Source organism: Lepisma saccharinum, chromosome 14 (genome assembly GCF_977018435.1).
Source record: "Lepisma saccharinum chromosome 14, izLepSacc3.1, whole genome shotgun sequence".
In the NCBI taxonomy this organism is placed as follows: domain Eukaryota; kingdom Metazoa; phylum Arthropoda; class Insecta; order Zygentoma; family Lepismatidae; genus Lepisma; species Lepisma saccharinum.
Window position 1 is genome coordinate 51,412,477 of NC_139242.1, and position 27,186 is coordinate 51,439,662.

Below are 27,186 nucleotides of genomic sequence, written 5' to 3' on the forward strand. Positions count from 1 at the left end.
AAGTGGGGATCTGACCCCTGCGTTCCCCTCCGATTTCCATGAAACGTAGCAGGTGTATAGAGGGGCCCAAAGGAAGAAATACGTGTTTTTTTGTTTCAGCTAAAAACTGTTTTAGGGGGCAAAATCCCCTCAAATGTCAAGATGAGGACAAATTGAAGTAAGGATCTGACCCCTGTGTCCCCCTCAGATTCTCATGAAATTTGACAGGTGTATAGAGAGGCCCTATCCCCCCTGTTTCTTCCTATGCCATATTTACGTGGTTTCGGGGTCAGATCCCCACTTCAATTTCTCTTCATCTTGACATTTGAGGGGGGGAATGAAAACACACATAAATGTGAGACATTCCATTCCAGGATGAAACCTTTAACACATATAACAAGATAGAAATGTTATACAAAAATTATACAATTGTTCTACAGTTACAGTTCTACAAATTAAAATAAAAAACTTCTGGATCTGGATTTCGGATCCGCTAGGATCCGGATCTGGCCATCCCTACTATACACCTGCCACGTTTCATGGAAATCGGAGGGGAACACAGGGGTCACATCCCCACTTCAATTTGTCCTCATCTTGACATTTGAGAGGTGGTTGCCCCCTAGAACAAATTTTTTGCCGAAACAAAAAAACACGTATTTCTTCATTTGGGCCCTGCAAGTTTCATGGAAATCGGAGGGGGAGACTTAGAGCTCCCTTAAAAGTGTATTAATTAATTACAAATCGCGCACGCGCGCACACACACTATATATATATATGTGTGTGTATGTATATTATATATATACGTATATTAGCAGGTAACAATATGTTTTATAAGCACATTCTTACTTTCCAAAGAAGCGCATGTGGGATGGCAAAACGGATCCGGATCCAAAAGTACCGGATCCGGATCCGAAAGTACCGGATCCGGATCCGGATCTGAAAATTCCGGATCCACGGATCCGGATCCGAAAAATTTTAGGATCCGGAACCAACCGGATCCGGATTTCGGATCCGCTAGGATCCGGATCTGGCCATCCCTACTCCGTACATGTCGAAGTTATTTTCGTTGTTAATTAATTGGCCATAATGATATGCTCTGATTTGCAACATTATTTTATGTAAGGAAAGTTCTTTCCTTTGTACTTTCCATGCTTCCTTTGCTTTACTAATTTTTATACTACATAACATAGTAATTGCTTCATTAATGTTTTCATGTGTCGATAAGGGACGAATAGAAAACTGCGGAAAGAAAAAAAAATAGTAAAAGAAAATAAATTCATATTGGTTATGAAAAGTAATAAGCAATTTCAAATTAACTAGTAAATACATATGTAAATAATAATTCCTTGCTTCTAAAAAAATGTAAAAATCAAGGACATAATTTTTTTTTTATTAGGAGTTTTAAAATATCTGAAGTGCTATTTGAGACCGTATTAACAGGTTAAACGTAAAATAGTATTTCGAAAAAGAGAAGGAAGCTTAGAGGAATTTGTATTTTTGGCACATTTAGCTTGTTCATTATGGAACAGGACTGCACAACGACTGCAACGCTTACGAGGAAAAGCATACGAAAATTAGAAAGGTGCTCGTGCTGAAACTAATTCCCGCTGACTTTCATGTCAGCTTCCACCATATAAGTCGAGATATTAAATCCCGGAAGTTAACCAGTTTGAATATGGAAACAACGTCCACTCAATTTCTCAAGACATTCGACGCATAACCGATTCTATACTTCTGCTGGCAAAGCATTCTTTCCATTTCCTGTAATCTACAGCTAAACTTCCTAATTAGACGACACAGCAATCAAAAAAGAAAGGTTGTATTGCATGTGCAGCACAAGCGTACAGCTAAGTGCATCCCTTGCTCTTCACATTCTCAGTACAACCATAAATATTAAGAGTATTATGGTTATTTAAAAATAAATCATGTGTTTTGTCTTATTAGGGGTTCAGAGCACAAGTGGCGTAACTCCATCTTTCATGGATATGTAGTTACATGTATAACTTAGAAGAGTGAAGTGTGGACATTTCGGTGCTAGAAGTATCTCCTAGGTTTCAAATTCTTGCTCATAGAGGCACCACTATGTTTGTGCTCCAATAGCTAAACATAGGACTAAGCTATCTAAAGGTGCCCTTTCCTCAAAACTGTCTCGAGTTACCCCATTTGTGCTCTGAATTCCTCATATATTACAAAGTCAACCCATAGTGACAATTGTAATTCTGTGCTGCGGGCTTGCATATATAATGAGGAAACACTTCAGTTTCTCGAGGGCTCGCAGCGTCGAACTGAGGCGCCAAGTAGAAAAACTTCATTAGAAAAGTTGTTTACCTTACCACACGTGCAGTGACGCGCCATGTTGTTTATATTTCGAGAGTCGAGACGAGAACGAGAAAAGCATTCACATCTCGACACGAGACCGAGAATCCACCTAGTCTCGTTTCAATACCATCTCTAAGGTTCTGGGTGCTCACAAGAACAAAATATACTACAAAAGGTGGTCCGTGATAAAGAAAGGGTTAAGAACCGTTGGTGCTGGCATACATCTCAGCCTACGATGTTAACCAGAAGAAATGTTCTTAATACAAACGCTGGCTCTTCTCCAAACCCACCCATGAACTCCTAGTGAAGCACTATCCTCTAAATACACAACGATAAGATCGTGTTTTTGATGTTCTGTTAAATTATACACAGCTAATCACAAAATCCTAATTACCCGCCTGGCATTATATGGTTACATAACACGCTCAAGCGGCTGCGTGCGTTTATTTCCAGCAAGGTGCCGTGCATCCTTCACACCCCAAATGCATTATCCTCGACGAGTGTCTGTTGAAGAGGTCATGTTGTAGGCTGAGTCCCTGCAGACAACCTTTTATGGGTTCAACGCGTCCGCACACCCACATCAATGACCAGCTGCTCGACTGGAACTGGAATCTCTCTCCATTTAGAAGACAGATTCTTTCACAATAACTGGTTTCCGTTAATCCTAACTTTTATGATGCGACACAAAAGGTGACGGACTGAGTGTGTGTTTAATTTCAGTATATTTAATCTGTCACCGTGTCTGCATTGGTAAAATTGGATGTTCTGATGCGGAATTCTCACTGATAACTGTTGAGTCTGGCTGCCTGTCTCAAAAAAGATGTCAAACTATAACTCAAGATCTAGCGTATGGAACAATCCAAAGGGCCGAAGACTGTAAATGAGAATCCTTCTGGGCATTACCTAGAAAAAAATCTAATGGAAAAAAAGTAACTTTGTAAACACAGCTATTTCAAAAACTGGATGGGGCTTCATGTACGGACTATAGAGTAAACAAGAATATTCACATTTAAACGTATGTTGCAGACTAGAGAAGCACGAATATGAAAATGGCAACAAGATAAATTATAATTAATGGTGAGCCGATACCAGTGTTATTGGTATCGGAAGTTATCGGTTGAATTTTATTTTTCGAAATCTGCCGATACTTTTCCCGCATTCTTTCTTTCGCGGGATTCGTATAAGTGGGGCGGAGTCTAATTATCCAGGAATTTATGCACAATTCGCAGTTTCCATTTATTTTGCGCCACTATTGTGTAGAAAATTTATATTTTATGATAAGAGATATTTTAGTATTCTGATGTAATTCTTCGATATTCTGAAACATAACTCTGATAAAAGTGATGCAATACTTACACACTACCATTAATCAATCTTTTGAACAACTTTTAAATTTAAAACTTTTAATTTTATAATTTTCAAGTATCGGTATCGGTGAAAATCGCAAGAATATCGGCATCAGTATGGGTTCAAAAGTGATATCGGCTCAGCCCATAAGCTACATAAATATATGAATAAAAAGATGGGAGTTTACGTTACTTAGTCCTCAGAGATGACTAAAATATTTACTATTGAAATTGCATGCAAAATTAGTACTAAATTCACAGAGTACAATTGTTCATTCAGAATCAGGGCACGAAAATACTTTCTGTGTGGTCCTTGAACAATCGTTAAATTTCTTTAGCTCGACAAGCGAACTACTAAGTTACTTACTGTAGGTGAATCCAGAACCAGGAGCGGTTGTGGGGGGGGGTTCTGCGGGAACTAAAAGTGACAAGAAGTGGGAGGCAACTATCCCTTCCCACACACCCTTTTCGCCACAACTGTCTAGAACTGACTGATTGATTGATTTGGTGTTTTAAGTCCACTTTTTGCACAGTAAGGATAACTAGGGCTGGACCTAGAGTTTAAAGTTGGATCCGAACCACTATGTGCCTCCACCGGGTATCGAAACCAGGACCCCTTGATTGCAAGGCGGCGACGCTACCACTGCCCCATCTGGGAGGCTCCAGAACTGATACGAATGAAGGATGAGTGAATAAATATTTAGCATATACTGAACCTCAACAGGCTCACAATTGAAGATCTCCCTGTGTACACTGTACCCGAAATGACGAAATTTTGTACACTTGTTGCACACTTTGGGGACACATTCAAAGTTGTGTGCACTTCTTCAACGCTTTCTGTACACTTTTGTTTAAAGTAAGTCTGTACACTTCTTGTACACTTTTGTAGCACATGATTTCATTTTGTGTTGTTGGTCATATCGATTGTTATTTTATACTTTTTTGACAAATGAATATCTTATGAACATAAATCAATTTCATTATATAAAGCAGTAACACACTTGAAAGCAAGCAACATTAAACAATAACAAAATATAACTATTTTTTTCCTGGAACACATGGAAATCGCATTGCATCATGAAACTATCAATACTTTTTTGTTTAATGTACCAATTTGATAATTGGATAAATCTCATTAAAATTGAAGAAGGAGCAAGTTGAATGTTCCGAGGAAATTAATAGATTTTCTTAAATCGAACTATTCATCTTTAAAGCACACCAAAATAGATCGTTAACTTCGGGGGGCTGGTTGTTGCTGGAAACTTGTCATCATCATTATTATGTAACGCCACTTACTTCGTCTTACACAGAAAAAACTGGTTTGTTTGGAATTACCAAAAAAGTTTGGTTGAGCTGTTTGGTTATGCTTTTTGTTTCCGGTAACCAAATGTTGCTTGTAATTACTAAATAATTTTGTTTAAGAATACCAAAAAATTTGGTCAGACGAAATTTGGTACTCGTAAACAAAATGATACATATGTAAGTAAAGAGAAACAAAACGTTTGGTTAAATTTACTATATGTGCGTGAGCGTGCTTCTGAATTTGAAATAACGATTGTCCAGTTTCGTCGAGTGTAGTATGAAAATACTTTGTCGAAAATTGAAACTCATGTATATAGATAATTACTCGAAGCGAGTCTTTATGTTGTTGTGTAACCTAATATTCTGAAAAAAGCTCAGAATATACTTACTTTATACTGAGTTTCCTACACCGGCCGCTAGATGGTTCTGTCAAAATGTGTACAAGAAACATAAGTTTTTGTACAACAAATAATGATACGTTTGATTGTAATCATAGTGAAAAATTGTGCTTTAACACTCTTCGAAAAATATGTGAACATCTAAGATACAAATTAAAGAAGAAAATGTACTGCAGTGAATATAAAGAAGAAAATGTACTGCAGTGAATAAAAGTGAATCTCCCATGAGCAACCTTTTTGATTCTGGACTATATAAGTAGAAGGTACGTGCGTCGCAGAAAAACAAACACGCATCACACAAAATTTAAGGTTCACAGTTGAAAGTTGTTGCTTTTTCCTCCTTCAATTGTCAAGTTAAATGTGAGTCAACTGTATTTATTCTAGAAACTAAGTATGAGTACTGAATTGCGATATATCTCATGTGTGCAAGAAGTGTCGCTCAAGTATTTTCACAAGTGTTCCAAATGTGTAAAGTGTACCAGAAGTGATCAAAAGTAGTTTCTGCAGCACACTTCTTACACACTTTTGGGACACCTTTATATTGGAAGCACTTCTTGCACACTTCCTGTACACTTCTTTTGCTGCACTTTTTGTACACTTCCTGTACACTTTTGAAGCACTTCCTGTACACTTCTTGTGCACATGTAATGTGTACAAGAAGTGATCAAAAGTAGTTTCTAGGAAGTGTGCAGAAAGTGTATTTTTTTTTTTTTTACAGTGTAGATTATGATAGTTAAGCTAGGGAAAGTTTCAGATTCCTGGGTACAAGGGCATGTCATACAGATGAATGTCGTATAAATATATGGAAGGATAAACAACAATATTCCAAGCTCGTCCGGCATTCGAACTAAACAATTCAGATTTCAAAGGCCACAGATGATTGCAAAAGTGGTAAGTAAAGGACACAGAAAGAAGGTCTGAGGTGACCACGTTAACCATTAAAATGTGAATGTTGAAGATATTTCAGCGTGAGTATGATTGATGAAGTGTACGAGCGAATGTTCTCGTTTTCGGCAACGTGATTACTACATCTGGAACTCTTCTCCATGACAGGACAACGAACTCCGCAGTCTTACAGACCTGGTTATTTTCTGCACAAGAAAATGCATTGCCTTGTTGACCTAGAACAAAGTCTGCTAAATAACGACGTTTCGTGAAATGAAACAATCCTTTGAGGCATTCAGAGATCATGAACAGGGTTAATGATTGGTTCCGATGACAATAGGAACGGCTTATTTGGAAAGGAATACTCTACGTGGGCCAGTTTCCACACAGCCAGCACTCGTAAAGATTCCACATTTGCCTGAAGCGGCGAGTTATTACTCCTACGTCAAGAATTGGAAGTTGGTTGGAGTCACGACCGGCACTGTTTGACGGCTGTAGCCCCTCCGTACTATGGGTAACGGTTGTCAAGACGTCATTGTCTCAAGTTCCGTGAACTACGTGAGAAGTCTTTAATACATAGGCGATTCAATAATTATTGTCCCCGGCATACTTAAAGTATATGAATTGCAATGAATGATGGGGATATTGTAGCCTAATGTCTTAGATGCCTATATGCAAAATTTCAGAACCGTAGGTGCTATAGTAAATTTGTTTTTCTCGTTTTAGGTGTGAGAGGTGGCACTTAGTTTGAAAAATGGAGAAAACCGAACAACGAGCTGTCATCAAGTACCTCCAGAAAAAGGGGCTAAGCCCAAAGGAGATTCATGAGGACATGGTCAGTGTGTTGGGTGATGGGGCTCCTACCTACCAGGTGGTAAAAAACTGGTGCCGCGATTTCCGTTGCCGCAGGGAAAGCTGTCAACAGGCCCCTGGTGCTGGTCCTCCAACAACAGCATCCACCCCAGAAAATATTGATGCTGTGCATGACATGATTATGGCTGACAGAAGAATCACGGTGCAACAGTTAGCAGACATCATGCACATCTCTGTAGGCTCAGTGGAAACCATTGTGCATGAACACTTGGGATTCAGAAAGGTGTCAGCGCGATGGGTCCCCAAAATGTTATCCCGTGAACAACAGAAAGACAGAGTTCAATGTTCAAGGGCTGGTTTGGAGCTGATGGGGGCAGACCTGAAGCAGTTCTGTGATAGATTTGTGACAGTGGATGAGACATGGCTCCACCACTATGATCCCGAGTCCAAACGACAGAGTATGGAGTGGCGGCACAGCAATTCACCTCCCCCCCGCAAATTCAGGGTGCAAGCATCAGCACGCAAGGTTATGGCCACAATTTTTTGGGATGCGAAGGGTGTGCTCCTTATTGACTACCTGGTGGGACACACTGTTACTGGGGACTATTATGCAGCCCTAATCCCTAAGTTACGCGAAGCAATGAAGGAGAAACGGCGTGGGATGTTGCGGCGAAAAGTGCTGTTTCACCACGATAATGCTCCAGCACACAGAAGCCATGTTACTGGTGCCGCAATCCATGCTGCTGGTTTCCATGTGTTGGAACACCCTCCCTACTCACCCGACCTCGCCCCTAGTGACTTTCATTTGTTCCCGAAGTTGAAGGAGCACCTCAAGGGGACGCATTTTCCCTCAAATGCTGCTGTTATGGACGCTGCGGAAGAATGGCTCACGGCTCAGCCACAGACATTCTTTGAAACTGGCATAGTGGCTTTACAGCATAGGTGGAAGAAGTGCATTACTGTGAAGGGGGACTTTGTGGAAAAATAATACTGCTTATATGTCAGGGACAATAATTATTGAACCACCCTCGTACAGGATTAGTGTCCCAAAAAGAGAAAACAACCACGACGATATCACGAATATTATCAAGAAAGCGACTGGATAAATTACTTTCTACATGATCATCTCTTATGTTCACACGAGATGATGTGAAACATACAGGGTGTACGAGAGAAGAATTACTACAAATACTAAATTGAAGTACTTCTGAAAATAATAATGCTAAGACTAACGGGATTTTGATTTTCTGTGAAGGAAACTCATCAAGTTTCAGTAGATTTTCACATGTGCATTTCGAGTCAATATTAGGGAGTGTTTCAAATTCATGGAAACAAGGTTCATAATATAAATACATGGAAGGATAAAGAAGACAATGCAGCATTTGTGGCGTTAACAGATTCACAAGCGTTGATTGTTCTCGGTCGAAAGTAACGTAAACCTAGTTTTGTGTGCGTTCGGGATTTTTTTTGTGATGTGGGTTGGATACCTTGATAAATATGAAAGACAAAGACATGTAATCTCAGATTGAAATTCAGCAAACCAAAAACAGCATTGAACTTCCTGGCGTACTGCGAAAGTCAACATTTTAATTCAGATGTATAGTTACGTGCCGAAGGCTCACCACATGTAGAAACGACGTTCTTTTATGGGAAGTGGTAAAACTTGAAGAGTTCTGTCACAAAAAACAACAATCGTTATTTTAGAATTTCTGGTTTAGGATTATTTGTTATTGGTGGAGGATTCTATCAGATTCTGTAAGCCACACAAACATCACTAGAAACACAAAAAATCCAAAACGCCAAATTTACACATACAGTGTTAAATGAACTGATATGGTTTAAACACATTAGAGCATCCTCCCTCTTCTGCTATGGTTCTACACCATTGCGTTTGAAAAAGTATTTGCCGGCAGTTTACGTACGTTCTCTCTCAGGAGCGTATATTCTAGGCTAGCTAGGCTATCTGCGAAGCCTGAAGTCTAGAGAATAAAATACAGGAGAAAAAGCGATTGGAAATTGTAAATAATATTATTCATATCAGTGAGATGATGATGTTGATTCTGGAGTTGGCAACCTGATTTCTTATGTGTTGGAAACCTGATTTCCCATGAGTTGGCAACCTGATTTCATTTGAGTTGGCAACCTGATTTCTTATGAGTTGGCAACCTGATTTCTTATGAGTTATCATCAGGTCCGGATCTACAAAGTCGACAATTATACTGTATAATCTCAGCTTTACATAAAAATGACACGGGCCTGTTCCTGAGCATTCGAAAACTGCAGAAAATGATATTTTTATAACCTCTCGTTGCCGCAACTTTTGTTTAATACAAGGTTTAAGAGTTTTCATGGAAACTATTATAATCCATAACTACTTGAAGCTGTTCAAGTAAGATGATAAAGTCTATGCTGTCCTCAACGGTGCATGATGTGTAAACATTAAACTGCACGGACTCACCCAGAGTGTTGTTTCCTTCTGTGCAGCTGGCTGATTCTCCAAAATGTTAATACCCTATTACTCTAATAATAATTGCAGCTTACTAGAGAATGTTTTACCATATCAATAAATCACCCGAGACTAACAGCAAAGGCAGCACAACCTTCTAGCTCTACAATTGCTCTCAGGTAGAGACCTGAATACGTACATAGAGTATCTAAGCATACAAAGAAAAATCTACTCATCTTGAGGTCATCAGAGCTGCGTGAATCCCTGTCACCTATTAATTTGATTCAATGGAACTTTTTCCCAAAGAATGCAAGGAATGCTTCAGTAATCAAAAACAATCTATTTCTTTGTAGTAAGCTTAGAAGCTACAAATGGGTCTTGGCGCGCTCTATTCTCATTGGCGACAACTTTCAATCTACCTTTGAGTTACACAGGCCAAAGAGCGAGAGAGAGGACATAATTTTAAAAATATTTTCCCACTCCTTGTTCAACGGAGAAAATTGCCGCTAACACTCTTGGACAACTAACGTAACAGTTTTATTCCGCTGAGAACGAGGCTAGATGAAAAAGCACTTACGCGATGACCCAAGGTGAAAGGGGGGAGGGAGCAGTCTCCAACCACAAAAACATTAATGGACAAGGTGACAGTTCGACTTTCTACATTATTTCATTGCTGTCTCTTTGTGTCAGCTGCGAGATCTTGTGAACTGTAGTGTCCAGTGGCGTATTGAAACACGTATACGTACATGTAACTAATTTGGTCATTGTAATGTAACATTCCAGAGGAAAGTGTACTGTGTGGGATAAGAGTGATCTGAGGATGTCTAAAAATAACATTCCCTGACATTTCCAGGTTCTCCAGACCAGTCATTAGGGCAATTAGTGCACAAGAACAGGTGTGTAAGACGGCCACTCTACGTAGTTAACATTAACACTTACAAATAACATATATAACCCAAGTTTAGGATTTTTAATGTAAAATCTCTACTTTTTATCAAAAGTCATAATCAGTATATCGAACTTAAATATAGTTTGTCCACACAAAAAAATAAAGCATGACTTCTCTATTTGTAGAAAAAGTAATTTCTCATTGTTCCACAATTAAAATGATCTAACGATTTGGAATGGTTGGATCATTAACAAAGATGTTCAAAGTAATTCAAATTCTGTGTAAACAAAATTTGTAGAGTAAAAATCTGGCGATAACCCAAGGTGTGACAGCCAAATAGCACTTGTTGTAGACAAGAGAGAGGCACCCGTGGCGGAGTGGTTAGCACATCGCGTTGCGACGCCAGGGGTCCCGGGGCCTCCCTGATGGTGCAGTGGTAGCGTCGTCGTCTTGCAACCTTTACTCTGCCGAGGGGGTCGTCAGAAAGTAACCCCGGTTTCGCCGAGGCCTTTGGCGCGAAAATTAAATTCGTACACTTATTTGACAAAAAATGTTATAACTCTTAGACTATTTGTCCAATCTACTTCGGGTAACTTTTGTTTTGCAGCTAAAACATCAGGGCATGCAACCGTGCAAAAATCAAAACGCCAAAGCCAATAAGAGGGGTTGGGCGGGCCCCAGCCCCCAACTTTTAATGAAAAAAATCATAAAAATGGAGAGTTTGTTTCACATATTCGATAATGTAATGCACCCAGGAACATGAAATGACTTTCATTCGGTTGAGAAAGGACCATTCTTTAAAAATAAGTCTAAAGTTTGCGTCACCTTCCCAAAATAGCGGGGAAGAGGGGGCAAACTCCCCATTTTTATGATTTTTTTCATTGAAAGTTGGGGGCCGCGGCCCACTCAACCCCTCTTATTGGCTTTGGCGTTTTGATTTCTGCACGGTTGCATGCCCTGATGTTTTAGCTGCAAAACAAAAGTTACCCGAAGTAGATTGGTCAAATAATCTACGAGTTATAACATTTTTTTGTCAAATAAGTGTACGAATTTAAAATTCGCGCCAAATTCCATACGTAACTTTGGTGTCGGGGTGAGGGGGGGTGCATCCACATGACGTGCCAAAGCTTCGTTTAACCCACCCGGTGGAGGCACAAGTGGTTCGGATCCCACTTTAAACTGTAGGTCCAGTCCCGATTAGCCTTACTGTGCATAAAGTGGACTTAAAACACCAAATCAACCAACCAGCCAGGGGTCCCGGGTTCGAATCCCGGTCTGGGCATGGATGTTTGTGAGTGTCCGTTTATTAATATCATCACTCATCCCCATCTCCGTAAATTAGCCAAAAGTGGCACAAAAAGCGAAGTGAAATAAAACAAACCAATGAACAATGTAGACAGAGAGATATTTGCTTAATGTTTAAGACCACAAACCACGATCTTTAGATGCAAGGAAAATAACTCCTTTCAGATGTTCTTCATTGGTTGACATCTGTAGTACCGAATTTATCCACTGCTGTTGCTGAACTTGAAGCATGCTAGATATAATGTGCGAGGTCTCCTACTACAAAAACGGTGATTTTTCTAAAGAGGGCAAATTTTCATGACTTTTCAAGATTTCCAATGTTCTCCAAACTTGTAGATACTGTATGTACACAATTACGATGCAATCGTGAACTGGGCGGACAGAAGACAAATTTGCAAAGCTTTAAAAAGGCTGTACCGAAATGATGATGTGAATTCGCCATGGGTAGAAATAGCCAACCTTCCCAGATAATCCCGACAGATTCAACTATATCGAACTATCGATCTCTGTACCTATACAAGCTACGAAATTCGTATGATACTTTAATACTTAAAGTCCGAACAGATTCGTCCAAAGTTGCTTTCTTCCACTTGATACAAATCGGGACTGGTCTCGGATCACAAACCCGAGATCCTCTGATTACAAGCAGATTGCGTTTCCACAACTGCAACGGGGAGACGAGCAGGACCATTACAATGAGGTCGACTTCGACATCATAACACGCATTTCTAGGCAGCTCATGACGTAGGCTTTAAAAATATAATTTTCCTTCGAATATATCGTTAGGACCTTTGGTGTTGTACCCTTCTCCCGGTTATTGGATCATTAATGCTGTAAATATAACCACAAATGCTGAATGGAATTTGTTAACTTACTAGCTTGTTTATCACCAGGTATGGTCCAGGAAAATAAGAAAGCATGATTTATTCGGATACTATAACAGTGTAACTGACAAATTTTGAAGAAACTAAATAAGCTGGAACAAGACGAAAAATTACCTGCAGCTTCGGAACAAAATGAACGTTAAGTCAACAAGAACCTGTTACTGCAAGAAAGCCATGTTTGGCGTTCTCTGCTTATTGCCACATGATTCACGGCCATTCATACATGGACAGTGATGTACACACAAACTTTACTTGCACGTCCTAGGCATTTTTCTGCTCTCTCACGAACAGCAAACTAAATCTAAATGCGGAGCTGACGTACATGCTATGAGAATCTCATTGGAGAAACACAAATATGTCAAACCCTGGGTCCATCCATAGTTGGAGAGAAGTAGCCAAATTCTGTATCCATGATCAAAGTTTGGCTGAAGTACGCTTATGATAATCTAACGGGACTGAACTTACAGCTTGAAGTGGGACCCGAAGTACTGTACCGGGGAAAGAACTTGAGACTCATTTATTAGAAAGGGACAGCGTTACCACTACCGCCAGAGGAGAGGAACATCTATGATCACGAGAGATTCTTCTTGTAATAAAGAGGTTCATTTTTCCAATGCTAAGACAGAAGGATTCGGTATAATAGGGATTTGGTGCGACCTGAAAATAATTCACCGAATAGCCGGTGCCATCTACTGTAGATTCAGGTGTAACTGAAAATGCATATACTTGCATACAATACACTATTTCTCAGGAGGAGATAAATAGGCGTCACTATCTGTTTCAATGATATAAGAAAGCGTTAAAATTATCATGAAACTACATAATGAATCATTCATTTTCTCATACAAATATTTTGCCCGATTACTAACTTCTACCACCGGCTTCACCGAACGGGACTGAACATACAGCTTAAATTAGGATCCGAGGCAGTGTGCAATGTGCCTCTACCTCACAATTATTATTGAACTTTGAAAGTCTACATTAGTAGTAATATTCTAGTTCTAGAGCAAGCTTAAGCAACTCTTGTTCATACTGCACCCCAAAGTCAGCAAGCCGTAGAAAGGGTGGGGTGGGGGGTTGGACGATACACGAACGTGATGGCGAGAGCTTTCCCACTGGATGATCACCCTCCTCTCCGCCCCTCGTACAATGCTACAGTATCGCTGCTCGCTCTGCAGTCCATGCGTGCATACGAGAGCGCTCTTCTATAATTGCAGCAGGTCACAATAGTGTGGATTTGCTCGTGCTAATAATAAAATTATTAATATGCTACTTACTTTGGCCAAGTAATAAACATTCGGGTAAGAGGTACGAAGCTTATTGTCAAGAAATACTTTACTGTCACACTTAACATTAATGACATTTCCTGCCAATGAGTTAATTATCTTCTCAGTGTTGACCTTTTAATGAATAAAACACTACATACTTTAGGAGCAAGTTTATATTGGAAATCCAATGAAAATATTTGTGTTCAGATACTAACAGTGATGTTTATCCAGGACATCTTATCCATTCGCATCCTGAAATATATTGTGGAAGGCTTAAAACAATATTGCTATCCCCAAAATCAATAAAAAATTAGGTGAGCAATGGATGTCCCTTTTAGAAGGCACCCAAATGTCAAACTTCTTTTCTACGTAGTACACCCTTGACTGCATTTGAAGACTAACGAGGCTCTGGTGCCTGGATCTGCAGCCAGGTTAGTCCTCTGTAGGAATTGCGTTATGTCGTCCATGTGTGTCTGTGATTGTCCCTTCATTAACGCGCGATATCACCACTCATCTCCATCGTCGCAATTTGCCCAAAGTGGCAAAAAAACGACGTAAAATAACCTAATTCAACCAACCGAAACTAAATTTTTGTCGCTGTGTGTGCAAACCCCTTGATGTCATGATCAATTATTCAAGTATATCGTCACTGTTAAATAGGGCATAAATTATTTTGCAGCTTTCGCTTTCCCATTAAATACACAATTAGAACAAGCTAAACGCAAAATCTCCACTTCATTAACAAATCTGGAATATAGGCTCGCGTGCCTGTTCACTTTTATAGCTCCGTGTAACTTGACTCTTAAATGACTCCTCGTCACCTCCTGGAGGAGTTCGCGTGCTAAGGACGTCCGCCCGAACGAAAGTGGCTGTGGAGAGAGAAGATGAAGGAGAAAGGTTGGACAATTAACGTGGTCAGACAGGTGAGAGAAGGTCGCGACGTGGCCCCAGTGGAAAAGAAAATCAAACATGTTTACTGTTCCCAAAACACCAATACCGGCTCTTGGACGATACGAGTCGCCGACACGCTTCGACCCTCTTGGTATTCACGTCAGACGGTTTGCAAGTACACACCATCGCATGTTCTGAGCATGTGGCAGACAATGATTGGTTTTATTTTGCGATGTACCGGTCTGAATCGTGAGAAACTATTTTATAGGCAATCAATCCGCTGAAATCGCTTGTTGTATAGTAAATGCAGCCCGATTTCTTAGGTAGTACCGGAATACGCAAACATGTAACTAAACATGTACTGTCACAGCAATACTAACGACGGAAGACAATTTACAGATTTCAATATTTGTGTGTGTGTTAAAATGCTGACAATTGTGTTATGTAATTGACGTTGTTCCGTAGTACCGGGTGTACAAGAAGTCTTCCCCTGATTGCAAACTTTATTCATATCCGCTATATGCAATGTAGAGATGTGAAAGTGGTGCCAAAAATGTTGGAAAACTAACCAAGTTTTTTGTTGCAGGTTTCAGTAACTTGGCTGTAGTCTAGCAGTGTCAGTGCCCAGAAAACAGGAAATGTTCACAAATCAGGAAAAAGCTCAGCATGTCCTCTGGTATCACGATACCCGGTCACAAATAACAGTGTAGAGGAACTTTCAAATGACAGAATTCTTTCGTCTAGAATATCTGCGATCAATAAGTTGGTATTTAAAAAATGGAATTTATTTTCATTCCCAAATCCTGCCAAGTCCAAGAAACATTGTATGGAAAGATACCACCCGATGTCAAGAGCATTAATTCCGGATTCCTTGGCACTGACACTGCTACACTACAGCCACATTACTGAAACCTGCAACACATAAACTTGGTTACTTTTCCAACATTTTGGCACCACTTTCACATCTCTACATTGCATATAGCGGACATGAATAAAGTTTGTAATCAGGGAAAGACTTCTGGGACAGCCTGTATATACGTGTGTAGATTATGAATATTTAATCTTTGAACCTCAAGTGCAAGTAGCCTAAACCTCTTTTGATATGAAAGACACTAGAGTATGTTCACTTCTTCCGTACATTATTATAAAATATATTACACAAATAACAGCAAAGTTTTCCAATAGTTCAGTGCCTTCCCGTTCCGTCTCGTCACCGTCGTAATCGGAGACAAAAAAACATACAACAGCATGTTAACGAAAAGTAAAGCGTTCCGTTTCGTGAAAATTTCCATTTCGAACTCTGGTGCAGTGGCTAACTGTGGCCTGGCAGTTAAGGGGACCGGTTTAAGCACACAACACTGTGGTTCAGATCGCATTTTAAACTGTACATCCAGTCTCGATAGCTTAACAGAGAAAATGTGACATGTAACGTTCAAATATGACTGTTTTCATGTAAAACTTTTTGTCTATGATGCACTTTTCAGCATCACTTCAGTTGACTAATGGTTAACATTATCGTCTTATAATTAGGGAACGGAACTTTATGTGCTAAAAAACTCAGAAATATTTATTTTTTATGTGTCATAAATGTTGAAAATATGTGATAAAAACAGGAAAATATGTGACAAAAATAAAAACATTTGGTAACAAAAACAAACTATAACATGCATTTTAAACACCTGAAATTAGTTTCTAAATGATTATCTCTTAGCGAGCTATTTTTTGGAAGAGTTGCAGTGGATCACCATAGTTTTTTTCCAAATTCTCCATTGTAAATCTGTGACGATTATCTCTACAAAGCATCTTATATTGTGAGAAAGATCGCTCCACGTCACAAGAAACAATTCTTTCATATTTGAAGCACGAAATGTCACTAACACTGAAGTTTTCCAAAGCTTCCTCTTCCTCTACTTCACCTCCTTCCAAAACACATGCAATTTGGCACAATGTTTGAAAAACTTGGTTTTTCCCCAAAAATTCTGTACATTAAGACATTTAAATCCAGTGAGTTCTTTCAGTTTCGTTTCTACTGTACGGACTTCACCAATGGAAGCTGCCAAAGTGTTCGCGGACGATTCCAGCTTTCGTATGGAATTAGAGAGAATGGACAGGTTTGTTGAGATGTATGCCAATTCGACTTTTAAGGAGGACTTCATCAACAGTTCTTGCAGAATTCTTCTTTGTCGAGATCATTTACAACAGATACAATTTTTTCAAAGTTCTGGGCATAACATCTGCATCCAACCAAGTGCCCCATCGTGTTACTACAGGTGTAGGGGGAAGGGGAACCTCAGGACATTTTTGTTTAAAAATGTCTATTCTTCTAGGCGACTTGATAAAAACTTTCTTCCCATTTGAAACCAGTTTATCGACATTGGGATAAAGAGCTCTTATCTTTTCACATATTCTATGCAACGCATGAGCCACACATGTAACGTGCACCATTTTGGGGTAGCTAACGGCAAGACCACTGCATGTAAGCTGCAGCATCTGTCAAGAGAACATTGTCAAATTTTATGCCTTCTGGCCACAATAGCTGCATTGCTTCATTAAAAAGCCTTGCTATCGTTACGTGTAGCCAGCCCCAGCTACTTACAGCTATTTTCTCCCAATAGGATCGTAGGCGAGGTGCCAGAAGTCTGCCAGCGAGGGTGTTCAAAGACAAAACAAACCTAGCACTCTTGATATGAAAGAGGTGCGGAGAATAAACATTTTTCCTTCGAGGATTTCGAGGTAGATGAAGTCAATGAGCGATTTTATGTATTTAAAATGAAAATTCGCAAAATATGTATTTACATACGGAAAACTGGAAAATATGTGTTTTTATGTAAAATAAAATTTGCTGTGTTGACATATAAGGCTATGATCAGAATTTTGGCAAAAATGAGGGTCTCTATCTTATCGCAGAAAAAACATTTATTTACCTGAAGTTCCTTTCCCTACTTATAATCAAGGAGGCGTTGGTATAACTGCACTAGCTTAACTGAACTCAAAAATAATATGAACTTTGCCGTAAACTTTTCCTTCCGCATGTACACTTCTCGTTTACGGACAAAGTTTTGAACACACATACATACATACAAGAATGATGACCAGGGAGTGAATGCCTATCTACTTAACACTGTATAGATTCCATAAGTACACCACGTGTAGTAAACCATCAAATAGTGTATATGTGCATACAGATCAAGCCGCTTCGGTATGGCGTGTGCAACGCGGGAGACCCGAGATGAATCCCGGGATGAGTGATTTCGGGTGCAAAATTTTTCCAGCAACGTCCATGCACGAAGCGGCTCTGGGGTTCACCCAGTCTCTAATAAATGGATACCTGATGGCTACTATTGGGGAAAGGGGTGTAAGGCAGCTGGAGCGTGATGCTGATCACATCACCTCCACAAATATATTAGATGAATGTGTGGAATCCTACCTTCACAATCCCTATATGCTTACACAGCATATTGCAAGGTGCAGGATAGCCTTACACACACACACATACAATCTACTTCTGGAAAGGTTAAAATTAATTTACTTATCAACTTTGACAAGGCATGAAACTATAAATATAGGAAGAAACTACCGACTATATAACAAGGCATGTCATAAATTTCATACATATCTCTGACGCAATGAAATGTACAGATAAATTAGAAATTACACATTTGAGCGATTAGCGACATCTATGACTTATTCTTAGTACGTGCACGGATGTTTCTCAACTGCTGCAACATCAATAGCAGAGGAATAGAAATTAATTTGTGACTTCTTTGCTTTCGGTTCTTTTTAACACATTTACGATATGCGAGTATCCAAAATAATTTTACAAACATTTATTTTTCTGCCAGTTCAAAGAGTGATTAGCCCATCATACTGATAAATCATAGTGAACAGAAATTAGAAAAAAAGTTCACGTCATTCTATTATTTTTAAGCCCATTTTATCTACAGATACAGTAATCACGACTGGACGTACAGTTTTAAATAGAAACCGAACTATTAAAATGAGCTACACCTGAAATGAAGTTCAAATATACTTAATCACAAAACGTACACAAACCGGTGTCAATAAAGCTTTTCAATTGCTAAATGAACGTCTGGAACAGGGGGTCATGAGGGTCACGACCTCGTCCGAAAATGAATATCAAACTAAAAGTATGCATTTCACACGTATAATTTCATCCAGCCACATTAATTTATGTTAATTGTTATAACAGCTTAACGTGGATATGGTAACTTTAAACTGAAGGAGTGGTTTTTTGAGGGGGCAACAGTATTATGGGGGAAATATGCCTCATTTGGTCCCCCCTAAAATAATCTTGCTTTGCCCCTCCCTGGAAAAAAATCCTGCGTACGTCCATGGGTGTGAAGATTGAAAATTGACTTCCAGTATGATGGAAATTGCAGTGACTAATTCGAACGCCGTTTGTACGTTACGCACCTGAATAAATGTACACACACACATGCACACACAAAGAGATAGCATGTCTAGCAGCTTTGAACTTCACGCGACAAAGCAATTTCCCCGTAGGTATGGATAGCAGCAGACGACATGCTGTCAAACACAGAAATGCTATTCCTGCTATCTTCCTCTAGGTTCCTTGTGTTGATTTCGATACAGCACAATGGTCTCAAATTCGAGAATCGAATGCAGAATAGCTTCTAGGTTTACACAATGGAGGGAGGTGGAAACCCAGCTCCATTTACGCATCAGTATAAAAAATTAAAAATACAATCTCTTATTGGTGAACTATGTATTGGTATAACCAATGTTGCAAACCAACGCTCCATATTTACGTATTTGAAACACGCACGCTGGCAACTGACAGTTCTTGGAACGTACGTTTACATATGTACTCGTTTCCAGTGAAAATACCAATGCGATGATCAGTGTCGAATTGTTGAGATCCATGACACTGCAAATAAGGATAGACTCTGCTATAAATAATTAAGGAAGTAACGTGAACTTTCCATAAGGAATACGAGGACTAACTAGTTCGATTTTCAAAAAGGAAAAACTACAAGCGATCGTTAGAAGTTGATTTACTGGATTTTTTGCTGCCACATGTTTAAAGACACGCCCATTGCAGCAATAATTGGATTGATCTAAGTACACTGTTAGATGTTACCGTAAAATTAGAACATTCTACCGTTAAAATTTAACAGTCTGCCTGTAAATTTACAAAAAATAGGACGCATCTAATTAAAATTTTAATATCTTTTATACGCATTAGTATAGATAATGTCTATTACTTGCAGCTGCATGCGCCGTAAATGTATTTTTCAAAACTGGATGATTACAATCACATTAATTAGATTAACTATAATAAGTGCTGATACTTTAAAAAAAAACTGTCATGGAAATTATTTTTACGGCAGTTGGATGGCAGTGGATACTGACGGTTTTGGACAGTCATTCCATGAGTCAACTTTTGACAATGGGTTACTATTAAAATTTTTGTTGTGTATAAACCCTTTTGACAACTCCTAATCTAAACTTTAAAGAAGTTTGGTTTGGTTCGTTTTTAAATTCACTTTATGCACAGTAAGGCTAATTGGGACTGGACCTACAGTTTAAAGTGGATCCGAACCACCATGTGGCTCCACCGGGTATCAACCCCGGGACCCAATCCCAAGTTGATAACATTGTCAGAGGCTACAGAGGACTACCAGGTAAAGAAAAGGGAGGACTTCATAGGAAGAATTGCAGGAGGTATTGCTGTATCTCTTTGTAACGCAAGTATCAACTGAGAGAAAAATAAAAACCTTACCTCTTTGTTGCCATTCTCTTCAATAATGATATCCTCGAAACCGCCTCCGGAACTTCCAGACGATCCTCGTCTCCCGTAATCCCAGGAATCTCTTCGCATATCCAGAGAATCGGTGGAGAATGTGGACAATCTTCGCGAACCCAGAGACCCAGAAGAGTCCTTCCGAGAGGAGGGAACGGCCAGAGAATCCTTACGGGAGGGTGACAAGCTGAGGGAGCTCCTGCGTCCTGGAACGGCCAAGGAATTCCTGCGGGAATTCGAGGAACCGACGGAGTCGCGCTTGCCGTTGAGGCTCGGGATCGAACCCCGACGCGAGTCCACGGAGCTTCTTCGCGATCCTACAGAATCGCGACGGCTGGAGTTGGATGCCGTGGAACTCCTCCTGCTGCCGCACCCGTTCTCTTTACCGTGCATGTCGCAATGCTTCGTCTCCACTATCTTCACATGGTGCTCCAGCATGTGATTCTCTTGCTGGGTGATCTTTATGTCCCGGAACATGTCCTCCAAGCGTTTCAGTACCGCCGTTTCCGTCATCTTCTGTTCGTAACTACCGCACGCGTTCAAGTGGCCACCTGCAACGATACGACGGTGCACAAAGAACTCGACGTGACTCACGCTGAAGCACAACTCATGTCAACTTCCTCTGCTGGCGCAAGGAAACGTCACTCCCAAAGCAGATTACTGAGGAACGCCGAGCACCCAGGAAAAAAAAGCACGTCTTCTCTCACAAAGTGAACTGCTGTTACAGCAAGTGGCACACGCACCAACTTTCCACTCCGCACTTGCTTGCATTGGCTGCCATATTAGGACGACACGGCTGGAGTCAAAACGATGTCCTGAGACGCAGGTCCAGTTTTTCTGCCTCCGCTTATGAACCTCGGGATCTCCTCATTGGTTCAAAATAGACGCACCACCCTCACGCATTGCTGCGAAAAAGGCCATTAGCAACCACCGTCGACGGCGAAGGAAAACAAATCAAGGGTGAGGTTGGGCTAACCCTTTACCGAATTCTTTCGCTCGAAGTCGTCTGCTGCGGCATTCGGAACCACCGTCCGTCTACACAGTCTCCGTCCGTTATCTCGAAAACATCCGGAGAGCAGCTACGTCAGTGATGAAGTGGAGCGCTGGGATGAGTGAAAGGAGAATGATGTACACAAATGTATCTTTGAAGCCGACACTGGTTATTCCGGCCGTCACAAATCACAATGAACAATGGTAAGATCCTGCTCTTGCGCAAGTACTGGGAAATGAGCGGGTTTTTTTTTCAACACGTAATGAACAAGTCTCAACTCCCACGATTAACTTTCTGCTATTTACTATATGATTAACTTAACTTGATTATAATGGTGGGAATCGCACCCACCACCCAAAGCTTCCTGTTCCCGATTTGGTTTATTTTACTTCGCTTTCTGCGACTTTTTGCTAATAGCGAAGATGACGATGAGTGATATGATGAAATTAATGGATACAAAGAATACTCGTGCCCAGGCCGATATTCGAACCCGGGACCGCTGACGTCGTAGCGCCCTGTGCTAACTACTTCGCCACGTAAGTCGGTCCGTTCCCAACATGAATGTTCTCTGTGGTTGTTTATACCGAACAGCTAAGCCGAAAATACTTGAAGAAACAACCACCGACTCTAAAGACGGCTGGTGTCTGATGCTGAACACACAAATTCCAACTACAGATAAAATCGAGATGTCGATCTTCATTTATCCACCACTTCAAATGCTGTCTGGGCGAATATTACTCTTACTTAGTGTCAAATTACTGCAAACCTCTTCAAACAACAACAAAATAATACGCCATTAAAGTGAAAAAACAAAATATGTCACACGGATTTGAGTGACTTGTTTATCTAATTCCTAATATCCTCTAATGGCCTAAAAAGTTGTCAGAAAATACTGAAACCAACAGACTTTTCACTATGGTGTGAAAAGTACAATACCTGGAACGAAACTTTTACGAGTAACAGAGGTATATAATATTTAATGCTCCTGTGTCTTGGCTTCCAGCTTCAATGACTCCTCCTAGGTTCTGAAATGTCCCGCTGTCATTCGAACAAGTTAACTGACAGACTTTTGGAAAGCATAAGCAAGCATTGATAACAACTTAGTCAAGTGTTATTAGTATTAATGCAGCTACATAATAAGGAGGCTTAACAGATGAAAAACTGTTATTATCTGATTACGCCCGAATCAATTAACTTGTTCTTTTTCTTCGTCGTAAGCAAGTGACAACTCGTGTGCCTCGCTGCTGGTATAGTGGGAATGTAGTCGCCTTGTACTCAAGGGATGCCTGGTTTGAGACCCGGTGGAGACAAATAGTGGTTCTGATACTAGTCTAAACTGTGTCCACTTCCGATTAGCCTATCTGTGCATAAAGTAGACTTAAAACTTCATAAAAGAATCTCGTAGTTACACACTGTTTTACTGTGAAAGACTACTAAAGTCGTATTTGTCTTCGCCACGGTTAACTCACATAATGATTGGTTGTTTAGCATAACAGTTCTAAATTATGTGTAACGGTGATATTAAGACGTTTGAACTAGCCTGTCGCAAGGCACTTGAAATTCTCAACTGAAGCATGACAATTTTTCGAATCTTCTTACGAGTGAATTACACGATAGCTATGTTGGTTGAACAATATTTTCTGCTACAACGTATACTGATTTTGTAAAGGTGTTTGATAAAATTAACCATAACAGTCTTTTGTGTAAAGTATTAAGTTTTGGGTTATTGCTTCTGGGTTTTTTTAGCGATCCAGCTCTGTTATATTCTTTGAATTATAATAATTTCCTTTTGTGCTAATGTATACGTGTATGCCCAACAAGGATATGTAAGCATCTTGATTTGAAAAACTAACCCTATTTTCTTTAACAAAAAAAAGTTGAACTCTGGTTTCGATAGCGCCAGAAAGCATGGTACCTTTCAGTAGCACTCGATTTTACATCTGCATGACCACTTTCCGAAGGATATTTCAACTTCCTGGTATTATAAGATGAAACTTTCACTTTAAAGATGAATTACGATGTTACAATAAATCTGCCCGCTCTGATTCAAATCTCCAGGAAGCGATTGTATCCTTAATGCAGCTCCCTGAGACGATCTGATTACAAAGAAACCCCTTTGAAAAAAAAAATATGGATTGGTTCGTGCAGATGAGAACGAACGAATACAAAATGCTCTCTTTGCATCCGCCAACCCCTTTCTCTACAAATAAAATTAACGATCTCGCAATACGGAAGAAGTTTTTCAGTTACACAAACAGACCGAGCACGGAGCAAGAACGAAATTATTCCTCCAAGCTGTTATTTTTTTCAAAACAGAAATAACAAGAAGTATTTCTGGTGTTTGTAAGCTGCAAAAAACGGCGAGAGGAAGAGAGAAGAGAGGTGCTGTTTCTCAACCGTCTGTTTCATGCATTATCTAGGGAGTTCATCACGGGCATTCCTCTCGTGCCGTGAATCCATGACTTGCACCTCCCTCGCTCGAGCACCCAGGCCAGTGTTCTTTGGTTTTGTGAGGAGAAAAAATCCCGCTTCTGTTAACAAAATATCCAGTTCTGTTACGACTTAATTTTTGTTATTTAGCGTCGCATTTCTGTCACTTTTGGCTAATCGCGTTGATGAGGATGAATGATGATATGATTATTGATGAAAGAACACCCATGCCCAAGCAGGGATTCGAACACTGGATCCCTGGCGTCTTAGCGCGCTGTGCTAATCACCCCGCCACGGATGTCCTCCCATTTTGTTGCTAAATAAATTAGAATTAAACTGGGCCCCGAATTCCCTTTTTGAGTTCTTTTCGTTTTTAATCCCCTTTATGCATAGAAAAGATATTCTGGACTGGACAGTTCAAAGTGCGATCCGAACTACTACATGCTTCCACCGGGTTTCGAACACGGGATCCCTTGATTACAAGGCGGTAAGAAAACTAAAGACACCAAGACAAACGTAAAATACAAGTACGACGTCTCCACTATTTTGAAATATAAATTACCTGAATTTCGCAGGTGTCTAAAGTACTGTTAGTAACTATCTAGACAGCCCTATAAGGCTGTCTTCAACACTGCATGCTAATCGAACGAACCAAGTTTATTCAACATCGCTGAGAATAAATAACGATTGATTGATTTATTTGGTATTTTAAGTCCATTTTATGCACCGTAAGGCTAATCGGGACTGGACCTACAGTTTAAAGTGGGATCCGAACCACTACAGAGTATCGAAACCGGGACTCCTTGATTACAAGGCGAAGACTCTACCACTGCGCCATCGGGAAGGCCAATAAATAACGAAAAATAAAAGCAAATATTCCAGCCTACATTAACTAGATGGGAGGAAAAGGAAAAACATATTTTCAGTTCCTAACTGTACCCTACAAAAACCATTAACTTCCCTTCTTTTCCCACGTTTTTGAACATTTTTCCATAACCTCTTCAGCTCTAAGTTGATTTCAAGTTCTCTAGTAAGCGGAAACCCTGAGCAATTTTCAACATTGTTCCTTGTTAGCCAAACTATCAATTTTCGGGTTAAATAAGTTTTCCTAAAACACATCCGAAAATTCCCTCCTGTGGGAAATTTCCCGCACTCCAAGAACGCTGGCGGGACATGAAAGAAACAACACATTCCGATCTACTTACTGGTTCACAATGAATTCGAGGGTAAGATTATACGAACTGCAGAAACAACAGCAATGAATCTACCAGAAAAGCTCTTGAATGAAGTTCTCGAGATTCTCGTCCTCAACCTAGCCCTTGGGACGTCTTCCCACTTGAAACCAGATGGCGCAGGAATTTAGTTTTTACGTTCAGTCGACATGGGCCTCACGAAGGATTGAGTGCTATTTTTAGACACCTCGGTCTCTCTTTTTTGTTATTGCAGACGTAGATGAGAAAAATATGGTAATCACAAATAATAAAATACTTAAGTATTTCGATGCTTTATTATCTTTGAAGCAAGTTTCTAGTTTTCTAAATTAAGACCACCTGTCCAAAGAGATTCTATTTTAAAACTAGATTGGTTTGTTTGTTTGTTCTGTTTAGGACCAGGGTTGGCAAATTTTTTTTTTTATAAGAAACAAAACAAACATTTTTTTTTGTTTTAAACATGTTTTAAACAAGAACCGAAAAAACATGTTTTAAACGAATAAAACGTTTAAAACATAATGCCAAGACGACTTACTTTCTAAATAATGGTTAATAAGGAATCTGTTAATCATCCATGGATGAACTGTGTTCCTAATATGTAGTAAACTCTTGACTAACTTCCTAAAATACACATTTTATATTAGTCTTAAATCTCGCATGTAGGCTGTTCGTGTTCGAGAAGCTTCAACTAATCCACAGTTGCCAGGCCCCAGTGAGTCCAGTTTTTGTATCTTAATAAACTGCCTTGGTCAGCAATTTAGTGTTTTTAAACACCTGTAAAAAAACATAACCAGGTGTTTTAAACGTGACGATATTTTTTTCTTAATTCAATGTACGTTTTCAGCCACTGAACAGATTTCTATGTACAGCAAATAGAATGACACGCATTGAATAAAAAAGCAAAGCTACAAAACACGCAAATAACCACAAAGTATCAAACATCAAGTATCAAAATGTGTTTCAAAACACGCCTGAAAAAAACATGTTTAAAACACTTTGTTTAAAACGTTTTAAACATTTGTGAAAAAACAAAGTCATATGTTTTAACCGTTTAAAACACTTTTGTTTTAAACATGCCAACCCTGTTTAGGATGAGTATTTAATCCCCTTAGAGAGCGTTACCGCATAGCTTGAACATGCTGTGACATAGGAACTTAAGCAAATGGATGTTTGGTAGACAAATATTTCAAATTGTATGTCTGTGTGTATACATATATGCGCACATCGAGAACAATAAATATATCACCTTTGCAATTAGTGCTTTGAAGAATTGCTTATTTCACCCTGCTCGCCATACATAGACTTACATACATACACATGTAGATTGCAGCTTTGTTTATTTGCAGTATAAGATTTACAATTTCACTAGAAGTGATAATTGATGAAACCTGACATTTATTATATTTATGTTTTTAATATTATTATTATTATTTGCTTTATTTTACTTCGCCTTTTGTGCCACTTTTGGCTAATTTCCGAAGATGGGGATGAGTGATATGATGAAATTGATGAATGGACACTCACAAACATCCATGCCCAGGCCAAGATTCGAACCCGGGACCCCTGACGTCGTAGCGCGATGTGCTAATCACTCCGCCACAGGGGCCGGCTATTATATTTATGTATATGCAGTGGTAGAAAAATATCACGGTCCGGTCGCCATGACGCCTGAAAATTTTCACATCGCGCCTGGATTTTTAAATTCAGTTCTACTTATTTTCAATAAAGAATTTAGCACATTAAAATGTAAAGTTTTAAAATTCAAACCGTTGGTCGCGCGAAGGTGCTGGTGGCAAGGAAAAACCAGAAAAGTAATCAACAAACACACAAATGCATATTTCCTACTTGAATCCTTTCTTATATTTTTCAAGTCTGTAGCTACTACTTCTAAGTGACATTCCTTTCATTTAAGATTTTACCTTGCCTACATCAGTCTTTTTCAGGGTTGAAACTCCGCTCATACGTTCGCTTTCAAGTGCTGAACAAATGCGTAAAATCCTTTATGAACGCAGAGGTAGGCAAAACTAAAAATAATTCAGGCGCC

At 39.6% G+C, this 27,186-nt stretch overlaps 1 protein-coding gene across 4 annotated transcripts in view; it reads right to left on the bottom strand.

Moving 5' to 3' along the window:
• The window catches only part of LOC145998880 (WD repeat-containing protein 47), a 431,858-nt gene that overhangs the window by 175,680 nt on the left and 228,992 nt on the right, over positions 1–27,186 (bottom strand). Inside the window, exon 1 of one of the 4 annotated variants that reach the window (XM_083135580.1) lies at positions 20,490–21,471. The exons of the other annotated variants lie outside the window; for them this stretch is intronic. Coding sequence (XP_082991706.1) covers positions 20,490–21,023 — 534 coding nt within the window. The 5' untranslated portion in view covers positions 21,024–21,471. Of the gene's footprint in view, positions 1–20,489; positions 21,472–27,186 lie in introns of those variants that run through there. 4 annotated transcript variants of the gene reach the window in all.